At 39.0% G+C, this 16,694-nt stretch overlaps 1 protein-coding gene across 10 annotated transcripts in view; it reads left to right on the top strand.

Annotated features, from left to right (window-relative positions):
• The window catches only part of ATP2B3 (ATPase plasma membrane Ca2+ transporting 3), an 80,382-nt gene that overhangs the window by 61,941 nt on the left and 1,747 nt on the right, over window positions 1–16,694 (top strand). For 2 of the 10 annotated variants that reach the window (XM_015815129.1, XM_029283996.1), the window contains exon 21: window positions 7,645–7,731. The exons of 7 other annotated variants lie outside the window; for them this stretch is intronic. In XM_015815129.1, coding sequence (XP_015670615.1) covers window positions 7,645–7,731 — 87 coding nt within the window. Of the gene's footprint in view, window positions 1–7,644; window positions 7,759–16,694 lie in introns of all 10 variants that reach the window. One more of the 10 variants, XM_015815128.1, reaches the window with a different exon arrangement.

The raw sequence follows: 16,694 nt of genomic DNA, 5'->3' as shown, positions 1-16,694 counted from the left end.
AACTAGTTCATGCTAGTTTCTCATAAGATAAATGGAGAAAAGAATCTGAAAAAGATGTCTTGTCCAAGGACATCCAGTATGAGTATGGCAACAAACTGACTTAGCTCTGACCTCTCAGGTATTAAGCCCCACTATGTGGCTTGTCCATTTCCATGGAGAAACATGGTGATAATAGTAAGAGCTATATAACATGTAGTGTCCAAAGCACCCCAGATATAATGCTGGTTATGGCATGTTATATCTGTTTTGGGGGGAGCTTGATCCAAATGTCCAGGATGATACTGGAGCTGAGGCATCATGCATAAAAGCCTGCTGAATCTTTATTCTATCACTTCACTCCTTGCTCATGTGCAGGTTCAGGATGTCACAAACAGCAGGCTGGTGTGTTAGTTCACAAGGAGACCCACTGTTGGAAACAAACCCAGTTTGCAGCTTGTATCACTATAAGTACCTAGGACATAATTGGGCATATTCCTTGCACAAGTGTAGTGAGACAAAGCGAAGTGAGTTTAGGCTCCTTCAAAGCCCTTCTTTATTTGGCTGAAATGGATTTTAAGAAAGAAATATTTGCATATGAAAGACAAATCTATGTTTATCAGTTGAAAATGAAAGAATATTGGGAAAGGTAAAATATTATAGCTATAGCTTGACTGTCTTCTGGGTAAAAAAAAAAAATGGCCACTCAATCAAGTTTTGGTTGAATCCCTGAGAGAATCCCTGAGTATCAAATGAGAAGCAGGAGAAATCTCCCTGCATACACAGTGTTTCCTTTTGTGATGGCGAGCTTCATGGAATACAATATAATGGATTAAAATGTAAGCATGGGCTTTGCTCTATCAGTAAGACAAACTCCAAATTGTCTCAAAGCCAGAGTTCCCAACTTTTCCACAAGAAGTCTGGATTAGATGCATGCTCCATCTGGCATTTGTAACTTGTCTGATACAGCGAAAGCACACTCCATTTAAGAGGAAATGGCATTTTGACAGAAAGAAAAAAAGGAGGAAAGTCTAGCAACTAAAGGAAAGAAGTCGGTCTGTAAAATGTAAATGATAGCACTTCCTCCCCATTGGAAATCCTTCTGGTCAGGGTGCTTCCCCACTGATATTTATTTTGGAATTCATATAGTCAAACTTTACTACCTGGGATGGAGACGGGGCAGTTATCAAATATCTATATCAAATTCCTGCTGTCGTATTTTTTTCTCATGCCTCTTTTATGTTCTTTTGAAAATTCATGAAATTTTATTTTCTTCTTTTTGTAAGGGGTGGAACAACAGCACAATCTCTCAAATTCTCCACTTGTTTTTAAAGAGGTGTGCCTTTGATGAGTACAGTGATGCTTGGGATACAGTAGTTAATGCTGCTCTTTTCTTAGTAGTATTTTTCACTATTATCTTCTCAGATAGCTGTTTTGGTAGCATTTTATTTTTTGCCTTTTACATTTGGACTAAAATCCATTTCAGCTTTTCTTTTTTTAAAAAAAAAATACAATTCAATAAACTTGAAACGCTGTGTCAGTTAGCATGCTAAAATGAATTTGTAAATACATGACTTAAATTGGCCATTACCCACACAGTTAAATCACATCTTCTAGTCAATTGAAAAAAAATTGAAATGTCTCCCCACACAAGTATTGTCCTGCCTGAAGGTTAAAAAAAATCAATTGCCACTCAGCATATAATTTATAGCAGAAAAATAATGACTGAATAAGTTTAGAATCCTGCAGTTTGGAAGCACCCCAAAATAATTCTAATTAATTGGTAATTAGTAATTAATTTGATTTACCTGGACTTACAAAGATCTGCATTATATGTTCCTTTTAAACAAAAATTAAACCAAGGATTATCAGGTACATAAAAGTTGCACTTTTGTGGGGAAACTCAATGCAATCATAACCCTACAACAAGATAAGGTCCCTGGAAGATGGGTGGGACACAGAACTCATCTGAAGGTAGGCTATTTATAGTATTTGTACACAGGTTCGAGTGGTCACCAGTGGTCCATGTGAGCGGCATGATTCCAAAGACACCCATGTCTGGCTTCTATGTTCTAATTACATGCTTTCTGGTTGCAGCCTTTCCCCACCCATCCCTTCCCATTGCCTCCCATTGCCTCAAAGAGGGGGTGGGACATGTGCCTTGTTGCAACTCTTTTTTTTTCTTTTAGCATGTAAAAAAATGTTCCTGCCTTAAGAGTTGATGCTCTTGGATCAAGGAAGTTCCCTAGCCAGGAGCATGATGAGAAATGACCAATAGCATGTGATGTATCAAAATTGCTGTTGAATGATTAAAATGAAATGACTGCTACTCAAGCATCATGTCTTTCAACCCTTCCCCAGCAACAGCTCTTAATCACTGATGAAGGGTGCCCATCAGTGGTGGGATTCAGCCGGTTCACACCACTTCAGCAGAACCAGTAGCTAATTTTTTGTTGCCCAAGACCAGAATGGTCTTCCGGAAACAAACCGGACATCCACACAGAGAACCGGTTGTTCACATATTTGAATCCCACCACTGATGCCCATGTGCCCCGTCTTTCATGACAGAACCCAGGAATCTGGCTCCCCTCCCAATCTTTCCCCTCGGGGTAAGAACCAGGGCTTCCAGGATGGAGTGCAGAAGTTTCAGGCAAGCTTAACCCCCAGTTCCTTTCATTCTAAGAACTTCAGTGCAGACCCCTCATCTCAGCCTACTAAATCAACTTCATCCCCTTGAGATGTAAGTTGTACCAATAGTGCCACACCCATCTGAAACATATGAGTCAAAACAAGAAGGCTGATTAACCAAAGGAGAGGGGAGCAGGGAGGTTCCTGTAGTTCAAAATGCCTTGCACCAAACCTACTGGTATCCAATTGGAAATGTTCCTGCTTCTGCCTGCTCATATCATTTGCACCAGCAGGAGATCATGAATTCAAAACTGGTTTGTACCTATGTTATATCTCCATTTGAGCCAAGTTGACTGGTTTATCTGGATCTATATGTCTAATTTAACCATCTTGTGACCTCATAAAGAAGTTTTAGGATATGCCAGTATAAGTGACATGTTTCCTGTTGCAAAATTGGGGAAATGAAGCTCAAACAGTGATTTGGCAAAAGCCATCCTGGTAAGTTCACGGGTCTTTCCCCATTACTGATGTGCTATTCAGCCATCTACAGTACCAGTCAGCAGATAACAATACTGGCATGATATTTGCTGAGCCCTTTGTTAATCCCTATCTTATCTCTATTCCCAGTCTCTGCCATTACCTCACTTTCTTCCAAGGTAAGGGGTGAGAAAGCTTAATAAATTTTAGACACCTTGAGGCTATCTGTCTCAGAATAAATATAAGAAAAATACCTTAATCCTACTTCACACATGGGCTGGGAACAAGATGAGCTACATGGGGACACAGTGGAATAAAAAGAAACTGTCAATGTATGTTTGTACCATGGATAGATGCAGGCCATATCTTACAGAGGGAACATTCATTCCACTCAACTCATTCCACTTTGAGCCATGCCAATTTTGTGATACTGTCCAAATACTATTGGTAGTCATGAATTATATGGAATGAGGAGACTGCAATGCTCCTCAAACACAATTAAGTTTGTAACAGAATATATTGTATAAGCTTTTCTTTTTTGAGAACTTCTATGATCTTGGATTAACAATAATGTGTAAATAACAACAACAACAACAATAGTAATGATAGTAATAATTCTTCACCAATCATGGTTCCCTAAGAAAAGACTTTTCCCCTTCCCAGCTATTTCTTCCTCTGTGACATACCTGATTACCCTTAAAAATAGTAAGTTGGGGTTCCTTGATATAATACATCCCATTCATAAATTCAATAGAATTCATATGAAGAAGCTTTTCCATGAACTACATAATGTCCCATTGCAAGTAATATTTACATATTCACATTGGAAGTTTTTTTCATGTGAAACATCACCAAAATTTCCCCGCACATAAAAAAAATAGTTTTTCCTGAGCCATTCCGTCTGACACGCTGATCTTCTACTCTAATTTTTTTTGGGGAGGCGGGGAGGATACATGTATACACATAACACACATCCTTCCAGTCTAAAAGTTCCAGGGGGAGTTTTATGTGCTGATCCCACTGAATATATCAATATCCTGAATGCATAAATTTCCTTCTTCTTTTTCTTTCTTTCTTTCTTCCTTTTTTCCTTCTTTCTTTTTTTTTTGCAGGGAGTGAGGGAAGACGTGTAATAAACAGGTGTAAATTCATGCTTAGAATTTAAGGTAGAGTCTGACAATGGACATGTTTCAAGGTGACAAAGGTGGATTGTAAATTTCTTCTTCCCCTTCACATTTCCTTTTCACACGGATACAAACATATACAGGAATGTAATTTTGCTGTCATTTACTGTGACACACATTCTATCTTTCCAACCAATCTATTTCATGTGTGGGAACAAAAAGGTTTATTTACCCTTTCTTAGCATGCCAAAATCTCATACTTTCCTTTGTCTTGTTAATAGTGCAAACAAAGAAGCCCACCCATTCAGTATCCTCCTCACTTGTTCCCAGTTTTAATCAGCTTATGCTTATACAGTGGCTGGGACCATACATCATACTAAGCCATCATCAGGTTTCTTGCTTTTGGCTTAGAACAATGAGTGAACCAAACTAGTGTGATGCAGTAGGTCCTTTTCATCACCCAAGAGCAAGAATCTGACATACAGACATAAATAAGAAAGAAACATCACCAAAAGGATTGGTCCATTCATTTTTCTCAATAGATATTACAGCGTAAGAAGGAATGTTTGTCTCAGTATTTATATACATAAACTATCCCCAATAATACTACGCAATGTTTCACTGTACTGTATGATGAAGCCCAAAATTCAATTACACACTCCATGAATACATTACAGCCAACGCATCTGTGTGAACTAGATATAATAGCTAGATTTAAATGTGGGATTTCTTTTTTAAACTACACAAAATGCATTATGGGTTTTCTTTTAATCTTTTATTGAAATCTTTGCAGGTTTCTCTTGTGCACTGTCTGATGTAATGTTGCCATCCCTCTCTGTCACACTTCACATAAGTTGGGACTTACCAGATTTTCCAGATAGAATGGTCTTCCTGGTTTAGGGAAAGACAGGGCAGGGTTCCTGCTTGTAGGGGATGTCTGGGTCACTTATCATACTAAGTCATAAGACATGGCTTACTAACCAGGCTGCCTAGTTTTATACTAAGCCCAAACCAAACATTTTTGCTTAGTGGGCCGCATAGCATATATACCATGTTTTCCCCAAAATAAGACTGGGTGTTATATTAATTTTTGCTCCAAAAGACACATTGGGCCTTATTTTCCAGTTAGGTCTTGTTTTCAGGGAAATACAGTACTAAATGCATCCGTCTGACTGACGATCTTAACTGGGGCTTATTTTTTGGGTGGTGCTTATATTATGAGCATCTTGAAAAATCATGCTAGATCTTATTTTCGAGTTGGGTCTTATTTTCGGGAAAACACAGTACTCACAGCTAAGCAAAGAATTTATGGTGCCAAAATGCACCTCCAAAATTGGGTTCAGTTTATCTGCAGATGGGCATATCTGCAAGTATATAGAGTAGGCTTTCCCCTCAACTTTTTAAAAGTACCTGTATATCTTGTATATATTCACAGATATATACAAGCCTATCTGTGAATAAGCTGACCCTCAAAATTTGTGTATGTTTAATTTTCATAATAGACTTATCCATAGTGGCACATTTTTCAAAGTAGTTTGATTAAAAATTTGAGGATCAGTTTAACTCTGGATGGGCTTATTCACATATATATACAGGATTCCCATTAGAATTATTTCTGGGATTAAGGAGTAGTTTCTTAAACTGAGAGGAGGAAATTAAGCTTTTCCCAGTTCTGTAATTCTGTAATAAAGATGGGCTCAGTTGCAAAAGATTTCAGTTATATCAGGTTAACTATTATTCATATTGATAATTTTACAATACTTTGCTCTTCCTCCAAGGTTTCAACCATACTTGCATAACCTAATTTTGAACCAAGATTGAATATTTTTCTACTGTATCAACACCATGGGCTATTATTTCCTCATCTTTTCTCTTATTTATTTTCTAAGTGACTGTATAACTGTATACTATACAAAGCTTGCACTGCAGCGGTTTTTGGATCCCAGAAAGTTCATGCTATTTACCAAGTAGTGTATTTAGTAGGCCTTCTGAGTTAACATGCTTATTCAGGTTTATTTCAGGTAATTTTGAAATTAAACATTTATTTGAAAACACTGTGGAAATATCACAAAAGAGAAGGATTAGAATTTCTTTTCCTATACATGGGAAGCAGATCTCAATGTTTAGTTATAGGGCTAGTCCTATAATTAGGCAGAGTAAATTGGTGCTTTGAGGGCAGATGTGAAGGGATAGTGAGCAGGGAAGAGAGAGCTGGGGGGTGCTACTCAGCTTGTCCTAAGCCACTTAGAACAAGTTATGGAAGACCTTGTTTTATTTTCAGGCTCAAACTAAAATTCAACTGCCAATTCAATCTATTGCTGTACCTGGAAGAACATGTAGGATGGAGTTCATGGCCTCAGGAGAGGTTTCAACCATATTTAAGTGAAAATAATGTACTGGACTCAGCAAGTGTGTATTTTCACAAGTAGGAAAAGTTAGAGCGTTGTGCACATTGTAAGTGTAGCCTTTTATATACTGTAGTAATCCATGCTTGGAAAGAATCAGACAATTAAACACAATATCATCCAAGGGTCTATCACTGTAAATGGAGAAATTGTAAAATTCAAGGATTTCTGGATGTTGAATCTTTCTTAATGCTTATTGAACCCATGCAGACTTATGATTGGAATCCTGGGCACAGATCTGTCTTGATAGCTTTTTGTCTTTCTTTTGAATTTGAAAACAGGAAGGAATAACACTAATATAGGATAAATTGAGATCCTCTGAGATACAACCAAATTGATGCTCAAGCTTCTTCCTATCCTTGGCCATCCCTTTTATAAGGAATCAAGACTGATTTTATTTGAATTTACCTTTACCTACTCTGTACTGTTTGCTCTTCAATACGCAAATCCTTAGTCACACTAAAAAAAAGATACCGATGGAAAGGGAGGAATGGGTTTTTGAAGACCAAAATTATAAAGTAATTCAAACACAGCAATTAGAGATTTTGGAAATGTTTTATAACCCTTTCTCCTTGTCGGAGGCTGTTCGGTGATACTCAAAGGTGGAATTATTGTCTTTGTTATTCATCTTAAAGTCCTTCAGCCCATCTTGCCAGCAGTGAGTTTGACAGTTGAGATGTGCCTTGTATGCTGTTCTTAATAGGAGGGTTGGCATCTTTTTATCCAGTGATTGGTTTTCCCTGAACAATTCTGGGGTAGCATATCGTGGGTTTGTACTTTGTGTAAATGATCCAGAAATGGAGCCTTCGGATGACCAGTTTCCTCGATCTTCTGCTGGTGCAACTTGCTTTCTCCATCAAAGAACATCAGGGTGGTGCCTACTCCCACCAGCTGGTCTCTGGCACATAACGCTTCAACAGTCTTTGGCAGGAGGCCAAATACCCAGCATGGCCAATTTTGGCTGGCACGGGCTGTTCCATTGCAGCCACTGTCCGCTGCCACCCAAATTTTCTATCTCATTTTCTCTCCTGCAGATGGAGGTAGTTAGCACCTTCAAGAGAAGCGGCTCTTTTCAGGGGGCTGTCCGACGCCGCTCTTCCGTCCTCAGTCAACTGCACGATGTAACCAATATTTCTACCCCCACTCACGTAATTCTCTCCGCCGCCAATGCCAGCGCCGGTGCCGGGAGTGAGTCTTGATTTCCTCTTACTGCTTGTGATTTAAAAAAAAAAAAAAAAAGCAAAACAAGACCAAAAAAAACCCCCACCCCATTCTATTTCTGCCCCTCCTACAATACCCCCTTCCTTCTCTCTATCCACCCACCCCCGTCCCTCAGTCCCGCGTTGCTGCAGCCACCGTTGCAATATTATTTACTTCAGTTTTTACTCTGTCCGGTCTCAGCCATGCCGGATTTCCAACTTCTATAAAGCCATACAATTTCTGCGCTTTGCCTCTCCTTCTTTAACCACCTGCACCCCACCCACCCCACCCCCCTTCTCTCCTTGGTTTGCTCGTCTCGTTCACTTTCTCTCTCCGTGGCTGCTGGTTTTTAACGGACTGGAGTCAGATCCCCAGCTGGTGAGGTGGGGCTGGGCCAGGGAAGGGGCTGAGTGCTCAGATAAGCGGGAGCAAGGGAAAACAATTCCAGCTGGGGATCCAGCCTCATTTTTATTTATTTTTTATCTAGCCACGCATTTTGACAGTGATTGGTGTTTATTGTGTTGTTTGGTGTGTGTCACTTGCTGTTGCATGTAAGAGATGGGGAGGGAGGCACAGAGAGAGCAAAAGGGAAAATTCCAGATCAGGGCACAAAACATTTGGAGTAGATTTTTATATTCCTGCCTCAATCTGAAATGATCGGATGACTAATAGTAAGTTCAAGGCAATTCTGGTCTGGATTAAATCTGGAGGCAACCACAACACCCTTTAGAATAAACCAAAATTGCTCCAAAACAGATTATCATGAAGACAGCTCCACGGGTTCAAATATAGTTTGCCATCCACACTTCACATTAAATTGCCATGAAAACAGGTTTAGAGGTAGGCCTGCCTCCAAAGAATCTTCGGAGTTATATAATTTTGCTCCAAATGTTTTTCCGTGGGAGGGGAGGAAATGAAAATAGGAGAGTTGTCATAAATCTATGCTTCTGGGCACATCTTCACTAGAGACAACTGAAACAGCATTCTCCCTCATTCCGATGGAGCAGATGAACTAAAGTAATGAAGGTTAGTAGTAGAAAGTGCAGATCTCTAAAAGAATTCTGGTCTGAAGCCATGACAATTCAAATAGCATTAATTCAACCTTAAAGTGAAAATATGTTCTGAGGTCCCTAATGGATGCTTGACAGTGAAATGGATTCAAAAAACTGGTTCAGATAGGGTGGAAGAAATTGCAAAGGAGATACTAGCCATCTAACAAAATGGGTTAATTGTAGGAAGTTTCTGAACAAACAAAAATCACCTTGGAGAAGACTGATTCTGAGAAAAAGAATGCCTGCTCTGTAGATGGAGATGCTGCCTTGGGTGGGACATCCGAGAGTTTTAAAAAGTGTATATGGAAAAGGCTAAAATATTGATATAAGTGCAGGGAAGAATTCTGGGGATGGGTAGTCAGGAAAGTGGACCTCTTAAGTGAAAGACAAGAATGTGTTTCTTGAAGGCACCTCTGTGATGTCATGGATCAGTTCCTCTGTATGTCGGTGAAAAGAAATGGTTCCCCTGCTCCTTTTATCCCCCTTTTCTGTTCCCTCACCCACCCCATCGTTCATCAGAAACTGTACCAATTCTTCCTTGCCTACTTGAAAAGAGTTATTTCTCATTTTTTTGGCACAACAATGAAAGATCCACAAAGGTAAGCCACCTGTTCTCCAGCTGCCGGTCCCAGGTATTCTTGGCAAGTTGGTTTGTTTAGAATATTTCAATGATTTCTTTTGTTTTGGTTTTTCTTTTAACCGGTCAAAGCCATGCTGGTGGTCATGCCGGCATTGTGGTGTGGTGTGGTAGATTCATGGTGCCTTTTGGTATGACATGCACTGATCTTGCTTTTCAATGGGGGCATAATCTACAATGTAAACCTTCGAGTATGGCCTTGTCATCTTTGCTGCACTTTTAGCAGCTCTCTCTCTCTCTCTTTCTCTCTTTCTGTCTCTCTAAAGGCTGCCTTTATATTAAACTTTTTTCCTCCCTTCCAGCGAGCTGCTGTCGCTCTTTGGGCAAATTGATATCCATCACTCTAATGTCCTTGGGAATCTTTCCCCACCTTCTGCATCTTGGAAATGCCGTTGTCTGTTTCTGTTCCTTTTTCTTTTTGTTTCTGATGATTATATTTCTTTTTTTAGGAATCCCTGTTATGGATGGCAAATGGGTTTCTCCTCTCTAAATATTCCACAGGGGAATCTTGTCTTTTCAGGCTCACAGAATAGATTGAAACATTTTTGATCTATGAAACAGAAAGCCCAATTAGCAGCTTCCACTGTCCAAATGCACTCTTATTAACATGTTCTCCCAAGAAAGCCCTCTGAGGTCAAAGAACCTGTGTAATGCTTTATTTCACTGCAGTTTCAGCAAAAAAAGAGCTTTCCAGCAGGCCTATCTAGTAACACTATTTTGGCACCCAAGATCTGATTTTATCTCTCAGCCAAAGCATATCAGCCTCATACACAAATTCCCCCTCTATAATTTGACAGCGTAGGAGCTGGATCTCTGCTTCTCTTTCTGTTTGTTTTTTTCTGTTTATGATCTATCTAACTATCTATCTATCTATCTATCTATCTATCTATCTATCTATCATCTATCTAATCTATATCTTATCTATAATTTATAGCTCTATCTATTATCTATCTTATCTATGTATCATCTATAGCTCTATCTATGTATCTATCTATCTATCTATCTATCTATCTATCTATCTATCTATCTATCTATCTATCTATCTATCTATCTATCTATCTATCTATCTATCTATGTTGGTGCTTAGGAAGCCCAACTTTTTCCACCCGAATAAAAACAGAATTACATTTAACATATACTGCATGCTGCTCATGCCCTGCTAGAAAGAAACAAGTTCATTCAGCGGATCTAATATTTCAGTCCATTTTTTTAAAACTGAAGGAAAAATGAACTCTTATCATTTAAGCAGAATCTGGTCTGACTTCCAGCTACTTCCCTTCCTCCCTCTCCCTCTTCTTTTTTTTCCTGATATGCTCCATGTGCCTTTAATACTAATAGCCAAGAATTTGGTGAATTAATGTTTCCTCAGTTTCTGCTGAAATTTTGTTTAATGCTCTCTTTAAAGACAGAGTCTTCTTTGAGAGTGCAGATGAAGCCTGTTTTTCCTTGCTGAAAGAAGCAGGCAAGGCTTCTCAAATCAGGATAACCCTACAGGTTTTGGTAGGGCTAGATTCTAGCAGACATTTAATATTTAGACTTTGTTTATTTCATAGCCTTTATAGATTTTAACACACAAGCCTGATTTATTTCAATTGGAAACTTTCAGAGGCCATGATTTTGAAAGGCAGTGGCAGCATGAGTCTGTTCATTGCAGAGTAAATCCCTCTTTTAAATCCTATATAGACTGTGGACTGTGATAGGAATCACACTAACACAGTGAACAAAGTCACTATTGTGAGAGGGGCAGCTACATAAATTATCCAAATGAATAAATATATCTTTCATTAGAGAAATTTCATTTGTTAACCGAGTTATACACATTTTAAGTGTACATAGGTGAAATAATTTAGCTCTCCCATTGCATTCACTTTATTGGCAAGATCAAAGAATGATTCAAGCATAAATCCCACATCTCTTCAAAAGTATATTTAAAAAACCCAAGAATTATCATTTGTTTATTGTTCAGAGTTCATTTTCATTTAATCAATAAGCAGTATCAAGCTATTATAAATTGAAGAAAGGTTAGGGGAAAGCTCACTATTTCTCTAGCAGTGTTCATTTGGAAGACTGCAATTGCAATATATAAACTGCAGATATAAACCTATTAAAAAAAATAAAAAAGGCAGCCATAAGAACTATAGCCTTGACTTATAGCTTTGTCAAATTAAGGTACTATTTTGACCTGACACAACAGCTGCTGTCCTAATAGTAACCAGAATTTTAAAATACCTTTTCTCTCTGGAGCCTGAAATGAATCTCCTGTCTTAGTCCCTGTCCTGGGTCCCCTCCCCTTATGAAGTTCCCCTTCCTTTTTGCTTTTCAGCTTCCAAGATGTCATGGATGGAACCACCTCTATACCAGTTGGAAATTTCCTTTAATGTTTAATAAAAACAAAACAAAACACTCCTTCCCTCCCACAATTCTTTTATTTATTTTCTCTTCTCCTAAAGTCATCCCATCACTGCTGCTTTTTGCTTATTCATGGGAATTTTGAGCACTACATGCACCAACAGGACCTAGTCTGGGCAGAGTTTCCCCAAATTCCATCAAGAGCAGAACCCCTAATTTATAATATGTGAAATCTTCTCTCTATACAAGGCCACATTTTCCACAACAGGGACTCATTTGGAGATATATACCAAAGAAAGTGATCTAATTTATCTCCCTTGCCCCTCCCTTTTTTTTTTTTTTTTTGCAGTTCCAGAAGTTTAAGAAATTGTGCAGCTGAACTGTTAAGAAATTGGGATGAAACTGCTTAGTGGTTTCTAGTGGTATAGTGAAAATGGGGTTTGAGTTTTTATTTCACCTTAATATGTGCCCCAAAGGAGCACCTCTCAAAAAAAACCAAAACACAAAACCAAAAGCTACAACTATATAAACCACTTGGAAGTTCTATTCTCACCGCCTTGATGTTTTTGGAAGTACAGGTAGTCCTCAACTTACAACAGTTCATTTAGTGACCATTCAAAGTTACAACACTGAAAAATGTGACTTATGAGCGTTTTTCTTATTTACGATTTTTGCAGTATCCTCAAATTCAGATGCTTGGCAACAGGTTCATATTTATGACTGTTGCTATGTCCCAAGGTCATGTGATCACCTTTTGTGACTTTCTGACAAGCAAACTCAGTGGGGATGCCAGATTCACTTAACAACTGGGTTACTAACTCATCAACTACATTTATTCACTTAACAACTGTGGCAAGAAAGATTATAAAATGAGCCAAAACCCACTTAACAAATGTTACACATAACAACAAAAAAATTGGGCTCAATTGTGGATGTAAATCGAGGACTACCTGTATAGCTCCTGTCACTGAAAGATTGCTCACTTAATCTTCAATCATTTTAACCACTGATAATTATTATCCATTGATAATTTTATGAGTGTGGAAATAAAACCCTAATGAAAATGTAAGTAATAATATGCCAGATTCCTATACTTAAATAGCTTTACCTACCTTTCATTTTTCAAGTGTTGAAACATCTAAATATTGTAGCATTGTAATAGTAAAGAAGAGACATCTGTATACCTCCTGTATACAGAATAGTAAAGAAGAGACATCTGTATACCTCCTGTAAAATTTGACTCAGTGGAGAAGTGCCTTGTAACAACTCCTAAAAATGCATGTTCAGCTTATCTCCATTCCAGAGATTTGCTAGATCCAGTCGTTACAGTCTAGTTATCACTTCAAAATAGTGACAAGCTGTATCATTTAGGAATCTTTGCCTATGATTTAGGGATTTTAAGGAAGAGCTGGACACACACAGGTTTTGCTTTATTCCTGAGGAATGGCAGCTATTTTTGAATCTGAGCTAAAGGAGAAATATGAACTCATGCAATTGGAGTGAGGCAAAAACTGCTTGCAAAAAATTGTTATTTCAGATATGAGCTCATGCACTTTAGGTTCAGAAATTCAAAATTAATCAACCTGTTTGCAACAGTCCTGCTCTTTAATTTGCCCACAGTTCTACTTCTGAATCATGTTAGATCCTAGCAGCTAAAATGTGGCAGATTGACCTTTGGCTTTTAATGAGAGATGGGAACAAGATTTTTTTCCCTGGTTAAGAAAAGGTCCATAACTTCATGCAAAAGTCCCATAATTGTTTAAACCCAGATCTATAATTTCAGCTAGTTAATAACGCAGACACAGATAGATCTTTCGCCACACTTCATTTTCTCTTTGGGAACATTAAGCAAAGCTGGTGGCTCCGAACTAGTTTTCCTGGGAAGGAATGCCTATTAAACCAGTTTACCTCTATAGTGGAGACATAAACATGAGGAGAAGGAGGTAACACTTCCACTCAGTTTTTCTAAAAGCACCAGTGCAGGGTAATATTGAAGAACTGAATGCCAATTGTAGAGAGCGCCTGAAGATTAGATGTCCTGAAAGGGTTTACCCATCACCACCTTGTGCTTTTTCACCTCAACTTGCTGGCTCATCTTTTCTCTTGTGTCCTACCACTTGCTTCTGGCCATTGCAGGGACAGGAGGGAAGCCTGTGAGGCATGGACAGAGGGCCCGATGGCCGAGCATGAACTCATTATCCCCTCTTCCCTCGTCTCCTCCCCCAAACAGCAAGGATGGGCCTCAATACTCGAACGTTTACTGTACTGTTGCAACAATGCATGGGTCTTTCTTTTCTCTTCCTCTCCTGCGGCTGTAACTGGAGGCGTTTTCACTGTGTGTCTGTGCCGTTCAGCTTTTCTGAAGTCTCTCTGGGACTTCCTGGCCTGACTTTCTTGCAGCATGAAAGCCACCTCTCCCACCCATCTCTGCTTTTGCCACATGCACCTTGAAGTCTCCCACAGGGCTTTTTGCTGTATGTGTCAGCAGGTGTCAACCATTATGCATTTCCATTGCACAGCACCGTGTGCTTCTTTCCAAGAGGTCAGCTTGCCCACGGGGTCCATGGCTTGATTAGGGATCAAGCCTGATGGTGTCAACAACAAAAAATGAACAGATACTTGGGGAATGCTGATTTTGGTTGGTTTCTTCTCTTTCCCTCCCTCCCCAGAATAACAATTATTTCATATTTCCAGTCATTTTAAGGGTGAAAAAGGGGCATTCTTTCATTTTTCCTTCAGTTCAGCTTAACTTCTAAACACTGAAATGTTTAGCCCAAATGGGTAGCCTATCAACCATCTATTGAGTTTGGTGAGGAATATATAACAAGATCATACCGAAGCCACTCCCAAATGGAGACTGGCCTAGCTGAGGTGGCATATATGCAGGTTGGCAAACCAAGATACCTCTGCAAAATAAATAGGGTGCACTTCTCTTTCCCATTTTGCAAATGAAGAACTGAAGCATATCAGTAATAACTGACAGATGTTTCTCTCTCCTTCTGCCCTCTGAGTTGTAGATCCAAATACACTTGATGTCAAGTCACATCCAGCTATTTTTTCCTTTTGTACTTAAAATTATCCCTTCTCCACCATCCTTAAAGAGGTTGTATGATTCAAGGAACTGTCAGCAGTTCTGAAAACAAGAAATATTAAGGAAACCAAACAATAATATTTAGGGTAAATAAAATTGGAAGAAGCCATTTTGAGTTTAGGCAGAAAATCAAAATGGCTCCCCTTCCAGAAGTTAACAGTGGACGCTTCATGCCAATCCTCTTGAAATGAACAATTTAATAATCAGTGTCCTAATTTACTTTAATGATATCCATGCAGAAAACTGGGAATAGATCACAGAGCAGATTATTTCCAGCTTCACAATGTGAAACATAAAGCCTACCCGGTCAAGGCACTGAACTGAATTAAAGCAAATACGGTTTAGCAGATATTGTCAGAAGCAGCAATCTCTATTAAGGAATTATGAAGTTAGCAAGACACTTAGGATTCAAACCTGACATGATTTTGGTATCAAAATAATTTTCTGTGATTAATTTGAGGCCTGGACTAAAAGCCAATTATTTATTTATTTGTGCCTTTAAGTCACAGTTGACTCTTTCTGACTGCCTGAATAAGTCCCTGAAATTTTCCTGGCAAGATTTCATAAGTGGTTTGCCCTTGCCTCCTTCCTAGGCTGAGGATGTGTGGCTGGCCCAAGATCACACAGCCATTTTTGTGTCTAAGGAGGACTAGAATCATAGTCTTCCATTTTCTATCCTGACACATTAACCGCTACGTCAGACTGGCTCCCCCGTAATATCTGTTAGGAGAGATATTGGTTGTATCTTGGTTAAGAATTGAGTTGCTGGAATTCTTGTAATGCTGTCACTTTCATCTCAGCACAACTGGCCCACAATCACTCTGCTGGGCTGCATACCTAAGGCAGGATTAGAACTCACCATCTCTTAGTTTCTAGCCTGGTACCTTAACCACTACACTAAACTGGCTCTAAAGGCCAAAACAGTTATTCCAAATATGGTGCAAAGTAAACTGAATATCTTTCCATTTCGTAAGTTCCTTTGGCTAAAGCTGAGGGAATGTTAGCTTTGAGATCCAAAGCCTCTGTTGAATTCCAGCTTGAAGGTAATATCTCTCCAGTTTACAGGATTGCATAACAATCTGCCTCCTTCCCTCTCTGCAACAGCCCCCTCCTGCACACATACATACATATAGAGACGCCAACCAGTTGAATACTTTTAGAATTAAATGTTTTATTTATTCCCTTGTCTTTTCTCATCTCTCTCTCTCTCTCTCTCTCTCACACACACACACACACACACACATACACACACACACACACACACTCATACACATATTTCTCTCCAACAATAGGAGACATAATTAAGGAACTTCCCATCATCATGTTCCTTCTTGCTCTATTATTTGTCTAATAAATTGCCTTTGGGAATCTGACCCCACATTTTTGCCATTACTGCATGCTTCCAAATTGCTTTAGTTTGGGAGTTTCGTTCTTCATTTGGTTTTGCGTGTAATTTGTTTTGTTTTCCTAATTTTCGAGGGCTTTGCCTTTCTCTTTTAGACTTTGCAGGTTGATTCTCCCCAACTCATCATTTTGATAAAGGAGCTGGATCCTGGTCCCCAAGCATGATGTGGCAAGAAGACAGTCAAATGCATGCAATTGCTTAGGATTGCCTCAGTCTTTCTCCTCCCCATTAAGCATGCAACCCTATCAACATTAATGTATCTCCTCTTCATCATCAATCTTCTGGGCATTCGTCAAATGGGCTAATCCTATCCAAGAAGCATGAGAGAAGTCCCTCCTTCTCCACACCAA

The sequence above is a fragment of the Protobothrops mucrosquamatus genome, unplaced genomic scaffold (assembly GCF_001527695.2).
Source record: "Protobothrops mucrosquamatus isolate PMUCROS unplaced genomic scaffold, P.Mucros_1.0 scaffold315, whole genome shotgun sequence".
Classification (NCBI taxonomy): domain Eukaryota; kingdom Metazoa; phylum Chordata; class Lepidosauria; order Squamata; family Viperidae; genus Protobothrops; species Protobothrops mucrosquamatus.
Note: the sequence above shows the minus strand (reverse complement) of the source record. Positions and strands in the feature narration are given on the sequence as shown.